This window comes from Saccostrea cucullata, unplaced genomic scaffold (genome assembly GCF_032062105.1).
Source record: "Saccostrea cucullata isolate Sc308-1 unplaced genomic scaffold, CSIRO_AGI_Scuc_v1 ctg5310, whole genome shotgun sequence".
NCBI classification, from domain to species: Eukaryota; Metazoa; Mollusca; class Bivalvia; order Ostreida; family Ostreidae; genus Saccostrea; species Saccostrea cuccullata.
The window spans coordinates 1-23148 of record NW_026929443.1 but is presented as its reverse complement, the minus strand read 5'-3'; the positions used below and the strand labels follow the sequence as shown (position 1 = coordinate 23148).

The 23148-nt window shown below is 33.9% G+C and overlaps 2 protein-coding genes across 2 annotated transcripts; one reads left to right on the top strand and one right to left on the bottom strand.

Annotated features, from left to right (window-relative positions):
- Window positions 1-326: 326 nt before the first annotated feature.
- LOC134280840 (histone acetyltransferase type B catalytic subunit-like) lies at window positions 327-19708 on the bottom strand. The gene is made up of 11 exons (XM_062763288.1): window positions 19599-19708; window positions 7818-7883; window positions 7483-7558; window positions 7039-7162; window positions 5007-5148; window positions 3358-3511; window positions 2804-2908; window positions 2479-2585; window positions 2096-2247; window positions 1701-1817; window positions 327-551 (listed from the first exon to the last, which is right to left on the bottom strand). The coding sequence occupies exons 1-11, from the start codon at window positions 19603-19605 to the stop codon at window positions 384-386; spliced, it is 1218 nt and encodes a 405-aa protein (XP_062619272.1). The 5' UTR covers window positions 19606-19708; the 3' UTR covers window positions 327-383.
- On the top strand, window positions 19688-22860 carry LOC134280841 (calcium-binding mitochondrial carrier protein Aralar1-like; the record flags this gene model as incomplete). The annotated part of the gene is made up of 7 exons (XM_062763290.1): window positions 19688-19784; window positions 19948-20010; window positions 20239-20292; window positions 20523-20662; window positions 21012-21127; window positions 21562-21569; window positions 22717-22860. Coding segments are annotated over exons 1-7 (546 nt in total), but the record flags the coding sequence as incomplete, so codon positions are not given.
- Between the last annotated feature and the right edge of the window lie 288 nt (window positions 22861-23148).

Below are 23148 nucleotides of genomic sequence, written 5' to 3'. Positions count from 1 at the left end.
ATACAGTATAACCACACATTTTTCATCTTAAAGTACTGTTTACATGAATGGGGAGATGAGATATTCTGATGGCTGAGCAGGGATAAACAAAATGGAACTTAACTCATATTTTGCAGCAGAAATGAAAAACTTATTTGTAGAATCTGCATTCGCAGCAAAGTCAGCTTTTAAATAAAATAAGATTCATAGCCTTGATGTAAACATTTCACTAAATGGAAAATTATTCTTCACCATGCAAGTCAAATGAACTGGAAAAAAATAATCCCTTATAAACTGATGAGAAATGTAAGGAAAGTTTTTAATGAAAGAATGTCCAGTCATTTGTAAGTCCAGACGAGCACCATCCATTGCCAAGACACAGTTAACAGACAATACTGGGCAGGTTAAGAGGTGGCTAGTCGGTCTATAACTTTCCTATACATTTCCACATTTTCCTGAAATGTTGTCTCTAAATACTGGTGTCTCTGCTCTTCGGTGATGGAGCTTAATGTGGCTGTAAACTCATCTGGACGTAAGACGTTCTTCAGCTTATCAAAATCACGACCATTTTTCTGGAGTAAAAAAGTATAAATCTACAATAATAACTTGTCTCACTTTCAAAATTAATACAAAATATGATCAGAAAAAAATATTTCTAATATTAAGTTTTATGTAGTGGATATGATCTTAAATGGTAAGGGCACCTTTCTGTAAATGACCACACCCCCTCCCCAGGATTTGCCTTTTATTTGACAAGAGGACATACAGTAAAATTTGTCTAATCCGTACTCTGAGTACTCCGGATTTTTGTCCATTCCGTCTATAAATTTTAGTCCCATGCACTTCTTTAACAAATTCATTAGATAAAATTCTGTGTAGTCCGGATACTGTCTATTCTGTATTCCGAACGGCCATACTGGTCCCAACTGCTCATAATTAACGGTAATTATTTCCCCTAATCCGGCCACACCTGAGTTACTTCAAAGCAATTAACACCTTTCGTGGTGGAAGTGCTAATCTGTGTTTACATAAGCATTAGTGCCATGAGACGAACTCGGTGAAATGCGGCGGTGACACAGCCCGCTTGAAAAAAAAATATTATATTATTAAATTACAATTTAAAAAAAAATTAATCTTGTTTCTACTCATTTTACCACATTATAACATAAATACAAAATTTTATAAGTACGTGATTTACGAATCAAAATATAAATCGGGATCGAAAATCGAACGCATTTCAAAATGGCGCCATAACAGTGTGGGAAGACGTATTTTTTTTAATTTTTTTTTTTTACATAAAAATTAAAAGTTGAATCCAATAATTATCACATCGTTAATAATTGCATTACTGGTTATACATTGAATGAGCTCTTTGACAAGCGAAACCCGGTCCGCTTGATATATAGTAGGCCTATAATACGCGTGCCTCAGCTGTAGATTTTGATTTAGGTAACATATTTCACTCCGACTTTCAAACTTCGTGAACAAACAAAAAAATACAGTAAGTCATACAAGACTATTTTATAATTTCTAGACTCCAAAATATTGATTGATTTTATCATTTAATTATATTTTATATTATGTATATGATGTACTTGTAAATAAACAACGAAATTTAAAAATTAATATTTTCCTGCATTTTTCCTGCACTCCGGATTCTGTCTAAACCGGCCAAATTTTATGGAACCGGCGGTAGCCGGTTTAGACAAATTATACTGTACCTGGAATGGTGCATTTAGCCTCCTTTTCATGTCGAGTCTGTATGCTTTGTACTGTTCTTTGTTACTTGTATCTGTAGCCTTCAACCTCAGAATCTCATACACTCTCCTCGTTTGTCTCTACAAATCACACGACATACTTAATACATTCTGAACGAGAGGAGGCTGATTTTTCCATATACACTCACCAAAACTCTACCTTTTCATGCAAGAATAGAATGACTTCCTGACAAAGCTAAATTTTTTAAATGTATTTTTTTCATTACCAAATGATTTAGATTTTAAGTTTAAATTTAAATGTTAAAGTACACATATGATTATAATTTAAATTCTCATTTAATAATCAGAAAAAAAGTGATGCACTGAAAAATGGGATAAAATCTGAACAAAACAAAAACCTTGTTGAGCTTGAATTTTTCTCTGGCTTCCCTCTGCATTTCCTCAGAGAAGCCTTTCAAGAGTTTCTCAGGTTGGAAAGACGCAAGGCTTTGGCAGTTCTTAACATCCACAAAGTCTCTGACTCTCTGGAAATTTTCTGAGGGATCTTCAACTGTGTTATGAAAACGAATTAATGGGTAAAAATATTACAGTTAAATTACATTGAAGATTTAAAACCTGCTTACTGTCATTCAAAAACAAACATAGTCTAAACACATGACTTTAAAAGGAGTTTTTCTATTGTTTATCTATCTATTCTTTTCTAATGAATATGAAAAGTAACTTCACAACATTTTGTAAAAATTTTGTACACTGTATGACTTTATTCCTACTGTATCGTTACCTGTGATATCTAACACCTCCTTCTTCCTGTACACATCATTATAGAAGGTCTGTAACAGCTCGGCACACAAACCCATCCTCTGGAAGGGCGGCAGGATTAGCACTTGGCTGAAATTATGTTATAAATACATTATACAGATGTATCATTTCTATCAAAGCCATTGTTATGATTGATAATGACAAATTTCATAGGCATCTTGAGTTTCAAATCACAACCTATCTATTTAACAGCATATAAAAAGCCTTTTACAATTTTTTTTTTCAAAAGGAAACAAAATTAATTAGCTTCATGTTATTTATTGAATTATAATAGTGCAATGTTTTACCTGACTCTTGGACGTAACTTCTCTGGGTAAGCATAGTAATTATATACAGTCATGTAACCTGCTATAGCATACATTGGATTTCCATTACACATGTACTTTTCAAACCTAAAAGTAGAACATTCTGCAAATGAAAAATGCTTTAAGAAAACCAGAATATTTAAAAATATAATGTTCATTTGTGTGAAGAGGGCATTATTTTGAAACTAAGCTTCATCATAATAAATATAGTAACTAATGAGGTCAAGGTCACAGGGTCTGACAGTCAAGGGCAAAGATTACACTAAAGTTGAATAATTCACCAGTGTGTATCAGTGTGTGAATTTTGGTTCATATGTCTAGAACAGACTCTTTGAAACTGAGCCACATGTAAATGACAAGTGTGATGGCTGCAGGGCAAAAAGAAGGATGAAGGATAGAAAAACACTGCATGGAGGGGGCATAAAAATGGGAACAATTTTAATAGCCATACATGGGAGGGCTGAAAAGGGTTGACAATATGTCTACCAAGAGATTCTGGAGACCAAAAACATTAATTAAACTTAAGGATAACATACAGTAAGAAGAAGCGCCATCTCTCGTCATCCGCATCAATGAAGGAAGCAGCATCAATGAAGAACAAAATAAAGGTCTGGAGTCTCTCGTGGTACTCTCTGAAGCCTGACGTCTCTATCCCCGTCCTGTAGATCTCAAACTGTCTGTCCTTCCCATCTGTAAAATCAAAACAAAGGTAATCAGAGATTACAGAGCTCAACTCAACGAATGTTGTCTTTAAGTATTAAGGCAAAGTCACACAATTACCTAATAAAGAGTGTCCATCCAAAAATGCAAAATTTATGCAATTTTGATCTGATACTTTGGAATAGACCTATATAAAGACTTCAAACTAGTTTTCATCACGAAAATGTGATTAAAATCCAGCATCTGAAGCAAGCTTGAGAGTTTTCATCGCTTGATGTATCATTTGGGCAAGTTTGGTTTATATAAAACCTTATAGTTTCTTGGTAATAGACCTGCACCCATTACTTTTACTTGGTCCATTATCTGGAAAATGTATGTCGAATTCAGCATCTAGAGCAAGTCCATTAGTTTGCATCCTAAGATGTATCATCCATGCGAGTTTGCACAACATTGGGCTAATAGTTACTTAGAATGAAACCTGCATAAAAATTTAACCTCTTCACTCATCCAGGAAAAATGTAGGTCAAATTCAGCATCCGAAGCAAGCCTGGTAGTGTACATCCTTAGATGTATCATCCATGCAAGTTTGTTCAACATAGGGCATATAGTTACTTGGAAATGAGACCTGCACCAAAAACATTGACCTGTTCATTCAACAGGAAAATGTAGGTCAGATTCAGCATCCGAAGCAAGCCTGGTAATATGCATCCTTAGATGTACCATCCATGCAAGATTGGTCAACATAGGGCTTATAGTTCCTTGGAAATGAGACCTACACCAAAAACTGCACCAAAAATGTTAACCTGCTCCAAAAACATTAACCTGGTCATTCCTTTGCTGAAATTGCAGTATCTGAAACTTTGACTGGTACAATGAAACACACTAGAAGCATCTCTCATGCATGTCTAATCAATATAGGGCATATAGCAGTACTTAAAAAGAAAACTGCTCCAAAAAACTTAACCTGAGATGCCGATGCCGAGGGTATTACATAAACTCCCCAAACTTCGTTGAGGTGAGCTAAAAACTGATAAGACTGCAGTTCTACAGTCTGTAGTCTCTGATGAGTTGATAGCTCTACTGGTCTTACTTCAAAGAATGAAAATGGGAAAAATGTACCTGGACTTTCAGCACTTTTTACACAACTTTTACTTTACAGAAATGCTTGTATATATCCTGCTGTTTTCTACATTTTTACTTAGTATGACTGAAATTATACCAAAACTTTAGGAGTATCATTTTTACAAATTTTCACGGAAAATGTATTCTTTTTTTTGGTAGCCATTGTATCCTCATTTCTCAAAATCTTCAAGGACACAAGCTTTTTCATGTCATCTACTTGTGGTCCAAGTTCTATTACAATCAGACCAAAAATGTAGGAGTAGTAACATTTTGAAATAATTTCAGTTTAGGTAACCATGGCAACCTTTATTAAATTACTTACTGCAACTTGATTTTTATTGCCAGTCATTTAATCAGTCTTTATATATAAATTTTTTTAGAAAGAGTAGAATAACTTCATTACCTCTGTGTACAGTGAAAGAGTGCACAAGTTTTCCAAATGGTTTGAAGTCAGCATCCTTCGGTATTGAGTTGAGGAATGCATCTCTACTGGTTAGGAAACCAGGGGGCACCACCTCTCGTAACTGACCAATGACATCATCAGCCTAAATATAAGCCAAAATGGATACTGCATTATAATTTCTGCCAAACTCACAAATATAAACATAGTAAAGATACCAATACATTTTTAAATACTTTAAATTTTCATATATGTATCTGTTTAATTTCTAGAAAAAAAAAGGCTAAACGAAAAGTTTCATTTAAATCTATTCCACATTTTTAATAAAGTGCCGCGCCACGACATGATACGCCCGTCAAAAAATTACCAATTTTCTTGAACAGTTTAGGTGCAAAAAAATCACATCAACCTTGATTTTAAGATTTCAATGATTTTTCCATTCCTTAAAATATTTATCCATCCCCTGTGATGTAGGCATCAATTATAATAAATATTACATCACTGATAGATTTCTGTGCTGGTTGTGTTAGACCAAATGCCCATCATCAAATTAGTCTTAACAACTTAATCTATACCAAATTAATTTTGAAAAAAAAGGCTGGCCATCAAATGACATATGTTATAAACTGACCAGCTGTTCTTCCGTCTAATCCCCAAAGGGCTGCTTAATCAGAGCGACTGAGACAGCTAGCCTTCCTACATTGAACTCATTAATTAATCTTTAACTGGATGCTTTTCTACTCATTACTACCAAGAGATGAATGGGTCTGCACTATCTACTATAATTTTTTTTTAAAAACATATAAAATACTCTCAGATTTTTTTTTTTTTTGGTTGAGATTTAATGTCCGACAGGTTCTAGTATGTAATTCATATGGACATGCTGATTCAACCCCACCCCATAAAATTAGTTTTTAAATTAATAATATTACATAATATCAGATTAGTCTATTAGGCAATATCAAATTAGTTTTAATTACTTTTCATCAAATTCATTTCAAAACTTAAGCTAGTCAACAAGAGCTATTTTTAATCACACAGGCTTACCCATTTGCCCAATTCTCAAGGGATATAGATAACGCCAATTAGCTCCTCGCACTCAAAACCCATTAATTTCTCTCTAATTTGACGCAATTTTCTGTTATCAAAATTCTTCTTGACCAGTGCTTGATAATTACACTCATGGGAGACATGGGATTTCTCTAACATACATTATATTTGTTTTAGATTGCTGTCAAGTATATGCTTAAAAAAAATAAGTATTTTCTTGATTTAACACTTTTTTAATAAGAACAGTGCAATACTCTTACATTATTTGGGATGTGTAAATGAATAGTAAAAAGACACATTTTTTTTTTTAAAATTCACTTAAATTAAAGGTCACAGTGACCTTGAAATAGGTCGCGACACACCTTCTACCTAAGATGCATAAACTGGCCAAGTTTGATGATTGTAGGTCTTATGGTTTTCTAGTTATGGGCCAGAAAGGATTTTTCCATATTTGGCTATAACTTCTTAATTAAAGGTCAGAGCGACCTACTTTTTGTGCGCGACACACCTTCTACCCAAGATGCATCAGATGACAAAGTTTGATAATCCTAGGCCTAGTGGTATTAAAGTTATGAGCCGGAAACGAAAAAGCTAACAGACAGACGGACGGACAGGAAGCCTATAACATAATACGTCCCGTCTTAAGACGGGCGTATAAAAACAGAGTTATGCATCTGTATGCATCAAGTTGTTTTAAACAAATCTTCGCTGCAGAAATGGGTTGGTGAAATTTACAAATTCTGATCCAATCAGTTCATTGTACTCTTGTCAATGATGACTTAATAATCTTTGTCCTAATTATTTTGTTCTTTTGGATATTCTCTTCACTGAATTCCACAAGGATTGAGGAATATATAATTCCCTTCTACTCAAAATGTGCAAAGTTGAACTTAAAATCTTTAATATATTTAGACGAGAAACAAAAGTAGACAAATTGAGATCAGGTTAGACGACTCTAATTCTGAATTAAATTGGAAATGAATACCTTTAGTCCTTCGTGTAATTCTGGTGAAACTTTGGTGATGTATTGTAGATTTATGAATGTTGTCAGTTTAGCAGCAGTATAGTACATCTCTACCACCAAATCCTTGTATCCAAAAATACTCTCACTGTTAAAAATATGTAAAGAAAAGGTAAAAAAAAATTACATACAGTACATTTACATGTACATGGTTAGTCCATGCTAAGCCATGTACTAGAAATGCAATGCAGTGTATAATCTATCCAAAATGGTGACTTTCTATGAAGAATCCATTATTAATGCGAATCACCACAAATTATGATTCAAGACATAGGAAGAAGCAAACATACAGTGATCACTAAAATATCCATTGGAAACTCATCCTAAAAATTCTGCTTCATACATGTAACCTTCAAAATACATTAATTCATAATGGTCCTAGCAAGTTAAAGGTAAATAATTGCTTACTTTTCTCCAAAGACCTGATGTGTCATTTCCGGTAGGAATGTTGATGTATCGTCATCCAGGTCTTCTTCCTTTCTAACTACAAACATAACGACGAAAATTCAATTAATTTTCTCAACAATTACTTCTCACTTCAAATTTACCTGCCATGCTTACATTCGGAACACTCTGAATTATTCGTACGTAAGTAAATGCACAGAGTTTGAATTATCACCCATGTTCATTTTGCTACATAGTCAATACATGGAACAAATTCTATCGATATAAAACAGGGTCCATAGGACAATATCATTTTAACGATAGAACGTTTCTATCTTCGTTTATACTTTTATACTTACCAAGTTTGAAATGTATGGCTTCATTTGCGGAACATTTGTAGACATCAAATTTATTTTTTGATAAACCTGAAGTAAAAAGATGGAGATATCATAATCTGTTTTGAACATCTCTAAGTTTTATTTCTTTCACTTTTAATTAATTAAGAAATTAAATATCATTTTTAGAGTTTCATTGGGGTGCGACATGAAGTCAGTCACGTTATCAAATTCTAGTAGATTTGATCATGTACCGACTTCATGTCATTCCCAATGAAACTCTAAAAATTATATTTTATTTCTTATATTTATATTTTATGTTTTTTGTCCTGTTACATAGAAATATAGGCATTATTTAGACTTTGCTTTGGAAATGCAATATAACGTATCTACGACGTTATTTGACGTCATAATTGGAACTTTCCAAATGGCTCATGCAGTTTGCTTTCCATACTCAAGAAAATCTGATCATGTGACCAACTGCATGTCACTGAAAATTGAATTTCCATTTTATTAGCATTGTTATGAACAGGTTGGGCACAACCTACCAAATGGTCCTTTATCCCCCATTTGGTAGACAATCTACCATATCAGTGATGAAATTTACTAACTAAATGGGGGACTTTTTTATTCTATTACAATTTTTATCAAAATAAAACAAAAGCTCATTTATTTAGGTATTGGGGGATTTTAGTGAACATATTCCTAGCACAATTAACATAAATTGATCGAATTTCTATGTGCAATTTCTCCGCAACTTCGTAAAAACAATACCCATAGTTGTCTGTAACAGCTGAACTTCTTGATCAATTGATCATGTTGATCAAAAAAAATCTTTGTTGTGTCTTGTTGGATAAAAATTCAATTTGATCTAGTGATTTAACTCTTGATGAGTTAATTTTCAATCTCTTTTTGGATCTTTGTCAATGTTTATCTCCGTAAAATCCTGTTAAACACGAGCTCCTCATGCCTTACTGGTATGGTGAGCACTTCCCGCTATTAAGTTAAAGTTTTACATAGTTGAATGTAACATTTGTGGTCATTTTTCTTTTAGGATGAAGTTGCAGATTCCATGCAATCTTTTGGGGTTTAATAAACATATTACTGGTGAATTTAATAAATTTGAAAAATAATATTCAATAAAAGATGTACAAAATGACTTTTGCCATTATTCTTGCTTTTGTCCCATGTACATCGTTTTAAAACAATAATTATATCATACTCCAACTGCATTTACTATTTTTATGAAGAACAAAGCCATTGTTTTCAAAATAAAACAAAATAAAGGCAAAAACTTATCATTCTTCTGAATTCCTAGTTGAAAATTAACACAAATGTGCCACTGTAGTTAAATCCGACTTTACATCAGATTTTAAAAAGATCACCGTTTTGATTGGTTTGCACTAATTGATTGGTTGCCCGGATAATCAAAATAGAAAGTAAAGGACATGATTGACAGGTGCAGCATCGTTGGAGAAGGAGAGAATTTTCTCTTAAAGTAAAACATAGGTAATCAGAGATTACAGAGCTCACCTCAACGAATGTTGTCTTTAAGTAAGGCAAAGTCACACAATTAACCAACAAAAAGTATACATTCCAAAAATGAAAATATTTTTAAAAGCAATTTTGATCTGATACTTTGAAATAGACCTACATAAAAAATTTAAACTACTTCTTCTTCATGAAAATGTAATGAAAATCCAGCATCTGAAGCAAATTTGAGAGTTTTCATCTCTTGATGCAGCATTTGTGAAAGTTTGGTTTATACAATGTTATATAAGCCTTATAGTTTTTGGTAACAGACCTGCAACCATAACTTTTACCTTGTCTATTATCTGAAAAATGTATGTCAAATTCAGCATCCGAAGCAAGTCCATTAGTGTGCATCCTTAGATGTATCATCCATGCAAGTTTGCTCATTATAGGGCTCATAGTTTATTGGAAATGAAACATGCATTAAAACTAACATTTTCACTCATCCACAAAAAGTAGGTCAGATTCAGCTTCCGAAGCAAGCCTGGAAGTATGCATCCTTAGATGTATCATCTATGCAAGACTGGTCATTAAAGAACTCATAGTTCCTTGGAAATGAAACCTGCACCAAAAACTTTTAACTATTCACTCAACCGGAAAATGTAGGTCAGATTCAGCATCCGAAGCAAGCCTGGTAGTGTGCATCCTTAGACGTATCATCCATGCAAGTTTGGTCAACATAGGGCTTAAAGTTACTTGCAAATGAAACCTGCACCAAAAACATTAACCTGTTCGCTCAACTGGAAAATGTAGGTCAGATTCAGCATCCGAAGCAAGCCCGGTAGTATGCATCCTTAGATGTATCATCCATGCAAGTTTGGTCAACATAGGGCTTATAGTTACTTGGAAATGAAACCTGCACCAAAAACTTTAACCTGTTCACTCAACTGGAAAATGTAGGTCAGATTCAGCATCCGAAGCAAGCCCAGTAGTATGCATCCTTAGATATATCATCCATGCAAGTTTGGTCAACATAGGGCTTATAGTTACTTGGAAATGAAACCTGCACCAAAAACTTTAACCTGTTCACTCAACCGGAAAGTGTAGGTCAGATTCAGCATCCGAAGCAAGCCCGGTAGTATGCATCCTTAGATGTATCATCCATGCAAGTTTGGTCAACATAGGGCTTATAGTTACTTGGAAATGAAACCTACACCAAAAACTTTAACCTGTTCACTCAACTGGAAAATGTAGGTCAGATTCAGCATCCGAAGCAAGCCCGGTAGTATGCATCCTTAGATGTATCATCCATGCAAGTTTGGTCAACATAGGGCTTATAGTTACTTGGAAATGAAACCTGCACCAAAAACTTTAACCTGTTCACTCAACCGGAAATTGTAGGTCAGATTCAGCATCCGAAGCAATCCCGGTAGTATGCATCCTTAGATGTATCATCCATGCAAGTTTGGTCAACATAGGGCTTATAGTTACTTGGAAATGAAACCTGCACCAAAAACTTTAACCTGTTCACTCAACCGGAAAATGTAGGTCAGATTCAGCATCCGAAGCAAGCCCAGTAGTATGCATCCTTAGATGTATCATCCATGCAAGTTTGGTCAACATAGGGCTTATAGTTACTTGGAAATGAAACCTGCACCAAAAACTTTAACCTGTTCACTCAACCGGAAAATGTAGGTCAGATTCAGCATCCGAAGCAAGCCCAGTAGTATGCATCCTTAGATGTATCATCCATGCAAGTTTGGTCAACATAGGGCTTATAGTTACTTGGAAATGAAACCTACACCAAAAACTTTAACCTGTTCACTCAACCGGAAAATGTAGGTCAGATTCAGCATCCGAAGCAAGCCCGGTAGTATGCATCCTTAGATGTATCATCCATGCAAGTTTGGTCAACATAGGGCTTATAGTTACTTGGAAATGAAACCTGCACCAAAAACTTTAACCTGTTCACTCAACCGGAAAATGTAGGTCAGATTCAGCATCCGAAGCAATCCCGGTAGTATGCATCCTTAGATGTATCATCCATGCAAGTTTGGTCAACATAGGCCTGATAGTTACTTGGAAATGAAACCCACACCAAAAACTGCACCAAAAATGTTAACCTGCTCCAAAAACATTAACCTGGTAATTCCTTTGCTGAAATTGCAGCATCTGAAACTTTGTCTGGTACAATAAAACACACTAAAACCATTTTCCATGCATGTCTAATCAGTATAGGACACAGAAGTAATTAAAAAGAAAACTGCTCCAAAAAACTTAACCTTAACCTGGGACGCCGACACCGACGCTGACGCCGAGGGTATCACATAAGCTTCCCCAACTTCGTTGAGGTGAGCTAAAAACGGAGAAACATTGCATTTGTTTACATAAGCTACATTTTTGTCAAATTTTTTAACGACTCTGCTCAAAAAATTGCACAAAGATTTCCTGATTTTTTTCACCTAGAAAACCGATAAATATCTATATTTCATTCTACATGGTTTAAAATTATGCGCAATTCCATTCCTAGTTAGAATGATCTACAGACCCTAAACCGTGCTACTACACCTCAGAAACGAACCGTACCGTTCCGTGCAGAAAGCGTACCGTACGGTTTATTTCTCGCTACGGCGCCTGTGAAAGGAGGACGGAGGTTGTGTGACAGAGTGTGAGACGATTCCTTATTTGCTATAAATTAAATCAACCGATTGTGTTTATGGTCAAAGGTACAGTACAGGCCACGAGTTTTTCCCACAAAAGACGTACGGGGCACAGTGGACCTCGAACAATGTCGGCGTCTTTGAAGTCTTTCATTTTCATACTATAAGTTTTAGCAAATTAAATCAATTTCCTTTTGAAATATCAGCTGTATTTAAATATTCGTAATTTAACAATACAGATATTAAACTAATATTATAAGATGTCCCAAAATTCAATTTAATTGTGCTCGTGCCTGGGAAAAAAACCGCCTTAAATGTGCACATGTACATTAATTCATGTTTCATAATCCTATAATTGTATTTGACATGAAAAAAGTTCAATAGACTATAATACCACTAAGATAGAACACGCTTTCATGAATTAATTCCCTGGTTGTCTCTACTTTTGATTTTAATTCTGCTCATTTAAATTATTAATTTAAATCTTATCGGATACAAGATCGTTTTTGTTGTAAGTATGCATTCATATGTAGTACATATCAGATGCGTGATTTTACTAATGAATTATTTTGTAAGAATTTTAAAACATATATAAACTGTCAAATTTAAAAAAGATACGTATTACTATTAGACTCTCACATTAATTCTGTTAAGATTCTTACTATAGGCGAATCATTGGTGCAGTTATACTTTCACTGAAAATCTTTAATCGTGTAAAATATGGATTAAAATATTACATGCGGTCATGAAGAATTCTACTGAACAGACAGAGATAATAATCTTAATAATAAAACTGTGACCAACTTTCACGCTGCATACAAAAATCGCCAGCTGAATTTCTTGCAAATAAAATGTGCAAACTGCAGTATAAATATTACTTCATTCTGAAAAACATCTTATGAAAAATGAAAAAAAAAACAGCTTGCGAAAAAAAGAAGATATTATAAGGTTTGTTACACTGTACCCCCATCCCCTTTCTATAAAGCAATACGAATTAGCTGGTTAAAAGTTCTTTAAAAGTCTGCAAAATGGTACGTTGTTGTAAATAAAACCAGAAGTCTCTGTCGAGACTGAAGCTCTACTGGTTTGTACTTATAGCAAAGGAAGAGAAAAGTACTTAAGCAGTTGGAAATTGAAACTTTTCAACAGCAATAATTAGAATAATGATCCTTGATTAAGTCTCTTTATGTTCTTAGTGTAGTCTACTTGCATGCCACATTATATTATAATCAGACTAATACTGTATTTGGAGTAGCATTTTGAGAGTATTTAACAGAAATTTCTATTTTTAGTAACCATGGCAACATCATTCATTGAAGTGAAAAACTGATACACAGAATTATGTACCTTAGTGTAGTCTACTTGTGTGCCAAGTTATAAATTTGAAATCAGACCAGAACTGTAGGAGGAGTAGCATTTTGAAAAAAAATCACAGAAATTTCTATTTTTAGTAACCATGGCAACACCATTCATTGAAGTGAAAAACTGATAAAAAGAATTATGTACCTTAGTGTAGTCTACTTGTGTGCCAAGTTATATTGAAATCAGACCAAAACTGTAGGAGGAGTAGCATTTTGAAAGAATTTCACAGAAATTTCTATTTTTAGTAACCACAGCAACACCGTTCATCAAAATCAATAAAGTGCCACGCCACAGCATGATACGCCCGTCAAATATTGTTCAATAATCATAAATTGGTTAGGATGCAAGAAAATCAGGTAGCCATGATTAACAGATTGACACAGATTTCAATTATCTATTTTCCATTTCTTATTATACATCTCTAAAGCCCTATTTACACGATCTGATTTGTAAGATGTGACTTGCCACATCTTACAAATCATACCGTGTAAATAGGAAAATCATAAGACAGATATGAAGTCAGATGGAGTCAGATGGAATAGAAACATGCTCTATTCCGTCTGGCAAGTCAGATGGTTTTAACCAATTATTGACAAGGTCAGAGAGGTTGATCTATATAAAGAAGAACTAACATGTGAATTTTTCCCGCACTTCTTCTCCAAAGATAATTCAATATCAATTAATCTTATTTATTGCAATTAAAATGTGAGGGAAATCCTGAGAGGACATTTTCTATTGGCTGGGCAGAAGAGAGAACTGAAATTAACTACAGAACAAACTGTAAGATTAGTAGAACTATATCAAGAAGAAGTAGATTTATTAAAACACAAATGACTATAAAACTATCATCATCTTCCATTGTGAAATGTAAACAAAAAAATTTAGAGGGAAATATTAATGAACTTCATGTCTGACAAATCATACTGTGTAAATGAAACACTGGAGTCAGATGTGAAATCACATCTGAAATCACATCTTACAAGTCAGACTGTGTAAATAGGGCTTAAGAGGCTTACAGTGTAGGGATTGATTATAACAAATAATACTAGTGAGACATGACTGCAATTTGTAGCAAGTATATAAAAATTGAAATTTAATTATTTTTTTTAATTAACACATGTATAATTAGTTTTAATCATATTGTACAATACTAATTTAGTTTTAATCATACACTAAAACATCAATTTGTTTTAATTAATTACACCAATTGAAAGATCTTTATCTGGACTAGCCATCAAGAACTCTTAATTAACACAACAACTATGAGGCCATTTCTTTTTGCCCAACTCCCAAGAGATGAATTAAGATAACTACTGCACCAGATCTAGAGGTGCTCTTGCTCCTGACAATAAACTCATTAATTTCTCTCTAATTTGACATGCAAATTACTGCTATCAAAATTCTTCTTGACCAGTGCTTGATAATTAAGCCCATGGGACAAACTGAATTCCTCTCAAAGCATAAACATTTGTTACAGATTGCTGTAAAGTATATAATAAAAAAATAAGTTTTTACTTAATTTAATGTTTTTTAATAAGGATACAACTTAATTTTTACATTTTTTAGGATTATGAAATTTAAAATTTAAAAGACATAGTTTTTTTTAAAAAATTCATTTTAATTAAAGGTCACAGTGACCTTGAAATAGGCCGCAACACACCTTCTACTTGAGATGTATACTTTTGCTAAGTATGAAAGCTCTAGGTCTAATAGTTTTCTAGTTATGAGCCGGACAGGATTTTTCCATATATTGCTATAGCATCTTTGTTGCAAATATATAAAAATTGAAATTTAATTTTTTTTTTTAAATGAACACATATATAATTAGTTTTAATCATATTATACAATACTAATTTAGTTTTAATCATACACTAAAACATCAATTTGTTTTAATTTCATTACACCTATATTGAAAGATCTTTATCTTGACTAGCCATCAAGAACTCTTAATTAGCACAAGCAACTATGAGGCCATTTCGTTTTGCACAACTCCCAAGAGATGAATTAAGATAACTACTGCACCAGATCTAGAGGTGCTCTTAGCTCCTGACAATAAACTCATTAATTTCTCTCTAATTTGACATGCAAATTTCTGCTATCAAAATTCTTCTTGACCAGTGCTTGATAATTAAGCCCATGGGGCAAACTGAATTCCTCTCAAAGCACAAACATTTGTTACAGATTGCTGTAAAGTATATAAAGAAAAAACAAGTTTTTACTTAATTTAACATTTTTTAATAAGCATACAACTATATTTTTACATTTTTTAGGACTATGAAATTTAGAATTTAAAAGACTTAGTATTTAAAAAAAATTCACTATAATTAAAGGTCACAGTGACCTTGAAATAGGCCGCGACACACCTTCTACTTTAGATGTATACTTTTGCCAAGTTTGAAAGCTCTACGTCTAATAGTTTTCTAGTTATGAGCCGGACAGGATTTTTCCATATTTGGCTATAGCATCTTTATTAAAGGTCAGAGCGACCTACTTTTTGTGCGCGACACACCGTCTACCCAAGAAGTATGAGTTGACAAAGTTTGATAATCCTAGGCCTAATAGTATTCAAGTTATGAGCCGGACAGGAATGGACAGACGGACAGACGGACGGACGGACACGAAGCCTATAACATAATTTATCCTGCAACTACCCCTTGCATTGACCTAATAAAGGTAACCTAATAAACCAAAGCTTTATCCCGTCACTGCCCTAATAAAGCCTCGTGCATGTATTCCGACGTTCCAAAAGCATTGTGACGTCATGTATATTGCAATGTTTACGCCATGGCGTCATAGTTTCAACTGCAGAGATGTGCTTAAATCTGTCGGAATTAGCTTGTTTTGGACGTTCAAATGTAAAATTTTGTTGCAGGATAAACAAAATACATGATAACTGTCTTGAAATATAAGCGATATTTGGGCTCGGGTCGAAAACGTAAGAAGGCTCGGCAAGCCTCGCCCTCTATCATGTTTTCTTACCCTCGCCCAAATATCGCTTATATTTCAAGACAGTAACCATGTATTTTATATACGTCCCGTCTTAAGACGGGCGTATAAAAACCGATACACAGAATTATGTATCTTAGTGTAGTCTACTTGTGTGTCAAGTTATATTAAAATCAGACCAAAACTGTAGGAGGAGTAACATTTTGAAAGAATTTCTAAGAAATTTCTATTTTTAGTAACCACGGCAACACCATTCATCGAAATCAAAAACCGATAAACAGAATTATGTATCTTAGTGTAGTCTACTTGTGTGCCAAGTTATATTGAAATCAGACCAGAACTGTAGGAGGAGTAGCATTTTGAAAGAATTTCTAAGAAATTTCTATTTTTAGTAACCACGGCAATATCGTTCATTGAAATCAAAAACCGATATACAGAATTATGTATCTTAGTGTAGTCTACTTGTGTGCCAAGTTATATTGAAATCTGACCAAAACTGTAGGAGGAGTAGCATTTTGAAAGATTGTTTACAGACAGACAGACGGACGGACGACGGACGCATTACTATCGCATAAGCTCTTCTGGTCTCTGACCAGTAGAGCTAAAAAATCATAATCTACAGGAAACATTTTTATTAGTGTCTGAAAAAAAATAATTTACTAAATAAAATGAAATCAAAAAAAAAATATATCAATCCTCTTTCAAGCCATATTATGTTTGATACCCCCCCCCCTCCCTATAGAAGGCGATACTTATGCGAATTTATGTGGCTTTAAATTGTGCTTTCGTAAAAAAAAAAAAATTATAATTCAGGGATACATACTTATTTATTTTTGTCTGAAAAGGGATAATTTACGAAGTAAAGTTCTTTGTAATCAGTGTTGTGGTGAAACCTGGAAGATGAGTTTGCTGGATGTCTGTTGAGTGATTTAATACACTTGATGTGGTCAGAATTAAATAATTCGAAAGGTGTGTTAAACCCCCCCCCCCTGTTTCTCCGGTTGTGACCCAATATTTTTTTAGACAGGTGTGAACTATGAACTGACCAAAAGAATGTTTCAAATCACAGGAGAAATTCTTCCTGTGTAAACAGACTTTCAGGGTCACCTAGCGTCATGCCATTTTGATTGACAGATGATGCACGAGGATTTCATGCATGCAGCATGCATGTACAGAGAACGGATTATTCATTGCACAATAGTTGTAAATTGGTTGATTAAATTGAATCATAGACTGATTAATTGTGACTTTGGCGATGTAAATAAAACGAAAGAATGAGATTAAATACAAATTTGTTTTTTTGTTTTTTTTTTTTTACAGATAATGCACATGTATTAAGGGTTTGCATCTCTCTCTCTCTATCCTCTCTCTCTCTCTAACGACATTGTTTTTACAGACTTTACAAGAATAGAATAACTTAATAAAATAAAGAAAAATGTCTAAAAATAATTACTTAATACACTGAAAGGATTATTGAAAACATAAATACTTGTAAGTGAAAAGAATGTTTTTGTTACGAGAAAGCGCTCGGAAGTTATTGTTTTAATTTCGTGTGTCTGCTGCTGATTTTTGTATTTATTTTGTTTTAATACTGATATTTCTCTTCTGAAGCAAACGTTTAAGTGATAGATCTACAATTTCAAAAAAAAAAACAATTTACATATCTAATTACTTGGAATAAAATGAAGCAGGAATAGTCATATTTATTTTTATAGATCAATCAATTAAAAATAATTTTTATATGAGCAAAGCGTTATATGTATAGAACAAGTATATACCCGGTATATATTAAATCCTTTTAATTATGTTATAACTTTATTTTAAAGTGAAAAAATATTTCATTTAATTTTTTTTCCTTTTTCAAATGAAGGGTCGGCATACGTAAAAATTAAATACGGAAATATTTACGAATTCTATGTATATTAATACATATCTGTACATAATGCCAAAGACATCGGTGGGATGATGTTTTTTCTTCCTTTTCTTATTTTTTTTTTCATTTTTCCTCCATCACCGCTGTAGTGTAAAATGTTTAAATCGAAACCGAGAAATTAATTTGTTAATAGCTGAAATATAACTATACATGCATTACGTACTTCAAAAGTAATTTAAAATGAATAAATTTTTAGCAGCCAATCAAGAATTAAAGCTAACAGGCTCCGCCCACTTTATTTGCATACCGTTTCTCAAAGCGTACCGTTCACAAAACGAACTGTTCCGTGCAAGAAACGAAACGTACCGTCCACAAAGCGTACTGTTCCGTGCACAAAGCGAACCGTTCCGTGCACAAAGCGTACCGTTCCATGCACAAAGCGTACCGTACCGTGCACAAAGCATACCGTACCGTTCTCGAAACGAACTGTTCCTTTCACAAAGCGTACCGGTCCGTGCACAAAGCGTACCGAACCTTACCGTTCAAGTGGTGTAGTAGCACGGTTTAGGGTCTGTAACTGTGTCTCGATACAAGCCCTCACCACAGTTAGAATACGTCCCATATACTTGCAATGTAGCAAATCGGAGCGGATCCGCTCCAAAACGATTTTGAAGAATATAAAAGGATTTGCACTGGAAAAAACTACCAAATTAATCAAAACAAACCTTTCTGAGATTGTTTATGCCTTTTATCCCAGAAAATAATCCATGTGAAGACGAAAATCAAATTAATTTTATCAACGTTTTTCTCTCACTTCAAATCTACCTGCCATGTTTACAATCAGAACTCTCTGGATTGTTCGAAGTAAATGCACTGAGTACGAGTTATCGCCGGCGTTTATTTTGCTACATTGACGAATACATGGAACTAATTCTTTCGTTAAACCGGGTCCGTAGGACAGTATCATTTTAATGATAGATTGTTCTATCTATTCCACTCCACTCCATGGAATTAAACACAACCAATTTTGTCCCCCGTTTGGTCAGTAAAATTTGTTACCGATATGGTAAATTGTCTACCAAACGGGGGATAATGTACCATTTGGTAGGTTGTGCCCAACCTGATGAAAGGAAAGACATCAGCAAATGCTGATAATAAATATTTCACTATTTCTTACATCAGTGACTATGATTGGTACGGCGTTTTTGTACTGGCAGGTACAGCTTTGAAATAGTTACTTTATTATTTAGAATGACAATAGTGAATTTATCCCTCTGGTTTAGGTCCAATATTGATAAAATAGAGGAATTTCGAATTAAATGAAATTAACAAGTATCTTTTTCAACAAAGTTATGAATATAATAACATCATTCATATGCCACAGAATAAGTGAAATGATTATATCTCGATTTTAATAATAGAGTTTTAAATTATTTTCATCGCAGGCACAGTTTCTGTCAAAAAATGAATGAGATTCCAATATTGACTTACCCGCCATTTTTATGAGTTCCGAAAGTATTGCTTTTCGAAACTCCTCTAAGATTTAGGATCGTTGTCATTAAATTGACCTTGACACGTCTGCTGCGATCACGGAATTCGAAAAGAGGATAACCAATCATAAGAATCTGAGGGCATGATCTTTTCTGTAAGCGAGACATGGCGGCTAATGGCAAAGACGTGAGTGGTCGCGAGTTTCATGTTTTGCAGGAATATATGTGCAGATTATTAAATCTACCCGTGAGAGTGAAACGGCAAAGATATCAAATGTAGTTTGATCTGAAATATAAATATTAAATTATCAAACAGCACTACGTTCACTGTAATCTTAATTTATTTTCAGCATCCCTTTGAAATTGTTTCCAAAGTTTGGCCCATCAAAACTGCAAAATGTGAACACAGAAAGGTGAGATGGAAATAATTCTTTTACATTCAAATTGTATATTTTTCGTGTCGATTTATTTTTTTCTTCTAGTTTGCATGTTATTCATATGATGTGTTGAACTTGAAGGGCATGACTTGTTACCTTGAAAGAGTTGTTTCCCGTTGGTAAACAAAACTTGTCTCAGTTCAGTTCAACAAATTTTAAAACTCAATATGAAGAAAAGAATTTAATTTTTAAATTAAATTTTAGGTGGAAGTTTTTAATCGAGCAGATCCAGAGCAACTGAAGGAAATATTTTTGAAAGTAAGGAAGAACTTAAAAAGTTTTACAGTCTATTGTTAAATTATTGTCTTATGCATTCGAATATCAGTTTAATGATAGAATTTGTTCTTCATATATAGTGTAACATTCGCAAATAAGTTTCAAATGCCTAGGTGGTGTGTAAATTTGAAGTGAAAAAAAATCCCATCCTGGTACTGTCATACCTACACAAAATTTACATTTTCTTGATGGCAATTCTTTTACTTTGGCAGTATGCCAGTGTTGTGGAGGATGGAGAACATTATATGACCTATAGAGATCTTATTCAGAAGTACTTAAACTTTCTGGGCGAGAATTGCGATGAGTTCACCCTCAAATTATTTGCTTCCAGCGTAGACACTTCTAGAGATGGGTAGGTATTGACAATTGTACATCTATTGATAATAATAAAAAAGTTTGGTGTATAAAATTCATTCCTTTCATCACTTGCTGTATAAAGAAGTGGTTCTTGTTACTGATAAATATTTGATTAAACTTTATGATCAGTTGTAAAGGATTGAATTTTTAACCACATATTCAAAATGAAAAAAAATCAGATCCTTTTTGCTCCCCTTTGGTTAAAAGATACAAGAGGATCTGATTTAATTAGGATCTGAACACATTAAATGGCTGCATTTGATAGCTAGACACTCAACGACAATATACAGTTTGTGTTATATATCTATAAATTTCTTGATAGGATATTTTGGACTATTTTGCAGGAAGATTTCGTTTACAGAGTTTTCCAGGCTTTTGAGGCTGTACTGTGCCTGCCTGATGCCATGTATGCTGGCCTTCCAGGTGTTTGACAGAAATGGAAATGGGTATCTCTCCTGCGGTGAGTGTTCTGCTAGGTTATGATGTAACAGTGATTTGAGGTCAAGGTGGCATTAGCTTAAAATATTTGCATCACAACTGCAAGTAAATTATAGTATTGCTACATGTTTTATTGAAATTGTGATTAAAGTAGTGTGGCATATATTTTTTTCAAAAATGAAATAAAATTAAATATTTTGGGGTCATATATTGTGTTTTAGCAATTATTGGTTTGTTTAGCCTTTTTTATACATGTTATATAACAATGTATTTTGTTTTGTAGATGAATTTGAAGATATCATAAACACACAACACTGAACAGGGAAATACCATTTAACTTCAGAGCGAGTTTATAAAACTTCACTTTGGGAAAGACAAGCAAAGAAAAATTACATATCCAGAGTTTACACAGTTAATTCATGTAAGTATATTATCTGCTTTTAATTCCTATTATAGAGATAATTGTAATTTATCGTCTAGACAGGGATTTATCTAGCTATTTTGTTTTACTACCGTTTTATATGTAAAGGGAAAAAAAAGAGCCGCAGGCTCACGAGCGCCGGAGGCGCGAAATTAGGGGGGGCCGGGGCAGCCCCCCCCCCCCCCCCCCCCCCCCCCCCAAATTTTTAACTAAATGGAGCAAAACCCGCATTCTTAAGCTTCTAGGGTCATTTGTTGACCTTTACAAAGGCCACAAAAACTTCACTTTTTAGGCAAAATACTAAATAAACACACAAAAAAAAATTAACCAGGTCAGGATTTATTTAATTTTTTCTCTAAATATCTATCACAAATCAATTCTGTTTTTCATGTTTCACTACTAACATTGTTTTTGTTGTTACTCCATTCTTCCAATTATAGTGATATAAGCTCCATCTTACTCATCTACACTTTTCTTTTTAACTCTGCAATCGCACGCGTATCTTTCACATCATGGACTTGGCACATGTTTACCGATCAATATCAAATAAAAGTTAATAATATATTCTTTCTTCAATCGGAGTTCCTCGGATGACTCGAACCTCGCACATAACCTCGGACGTCAACGGTGATCTTCCATTTTACAGATTCAGTCATGTGATCTTATTTGAATTTCATTCAGATATCATACTTTTGACATCCGAGTTACTTTGATGCACGCCCAACACTGTTCTTAATTTCAAAGAATACTAACACTTGATTGTAATTAATACGAGGAATTACACTAATAAAGAAAAATTTTCTAAGAACTCTAGGCAAGGAAATATGAAAAGAGTGACAAGGCAGTTTCCGGCGGATAAATGTAGCGATCTTTTGCGATTCCCCACCTATCACATCCGAGGTTTGAATGGAGCGTAGTGGAGTCAGCCGAGGATTACCGATTGTTCTTTCTTTTAAAAGCGTTTGAATGACTAGGATGGTAAATTAGCTGTAAAACTTCAATCGGACAAAAACGGAAAATTTCATAACGATGTTTTAAATATTCTCCGTTTAATTGGGGAATTTTCTATCTGAAAAAGGGGAATTTTTGACCTTTTTCAAGAGGGGGGGAATACGTTTACCGGTAGTAAAAACAGCTTGATAAATCCCTGCTAATGACAAGATTCTATGAAATATCTCTTTATTTATAAGGATTTTCATGAGGAACACGCTTTACAAGCTTTTCGGAGGCGAGATAAAGGAGACACAGGCTACATCAATGCTAAGGACTTTGAGGAAATCATGTGCAAATTAAAAATTACCCTTGACCCCATTTGTAAAGAAAACCTGGTCACAGTAAGTAATTGCCCCCCGTAGTATACTGTATTTCATCAGCATCCTGATGACTATGCATCAGTTCAACAATTATTTTTGCAATGCATAGCTTTAGGGGAAAACAAAAGTTTTCAATTTTGTGAGGATTTTAAATTTTTTGTAGAGCAAGGTCTTTTTAGTGACATCATAAAAAGAATTTTATGTGCACATTCAGAAACTTATTTATTATTATCACAAGAAAAAAAAGCTTACATCATGTTAAGTCCACATTTATAAGATAGGTTATTGTTTTGTAGGTGGCGATGGGAG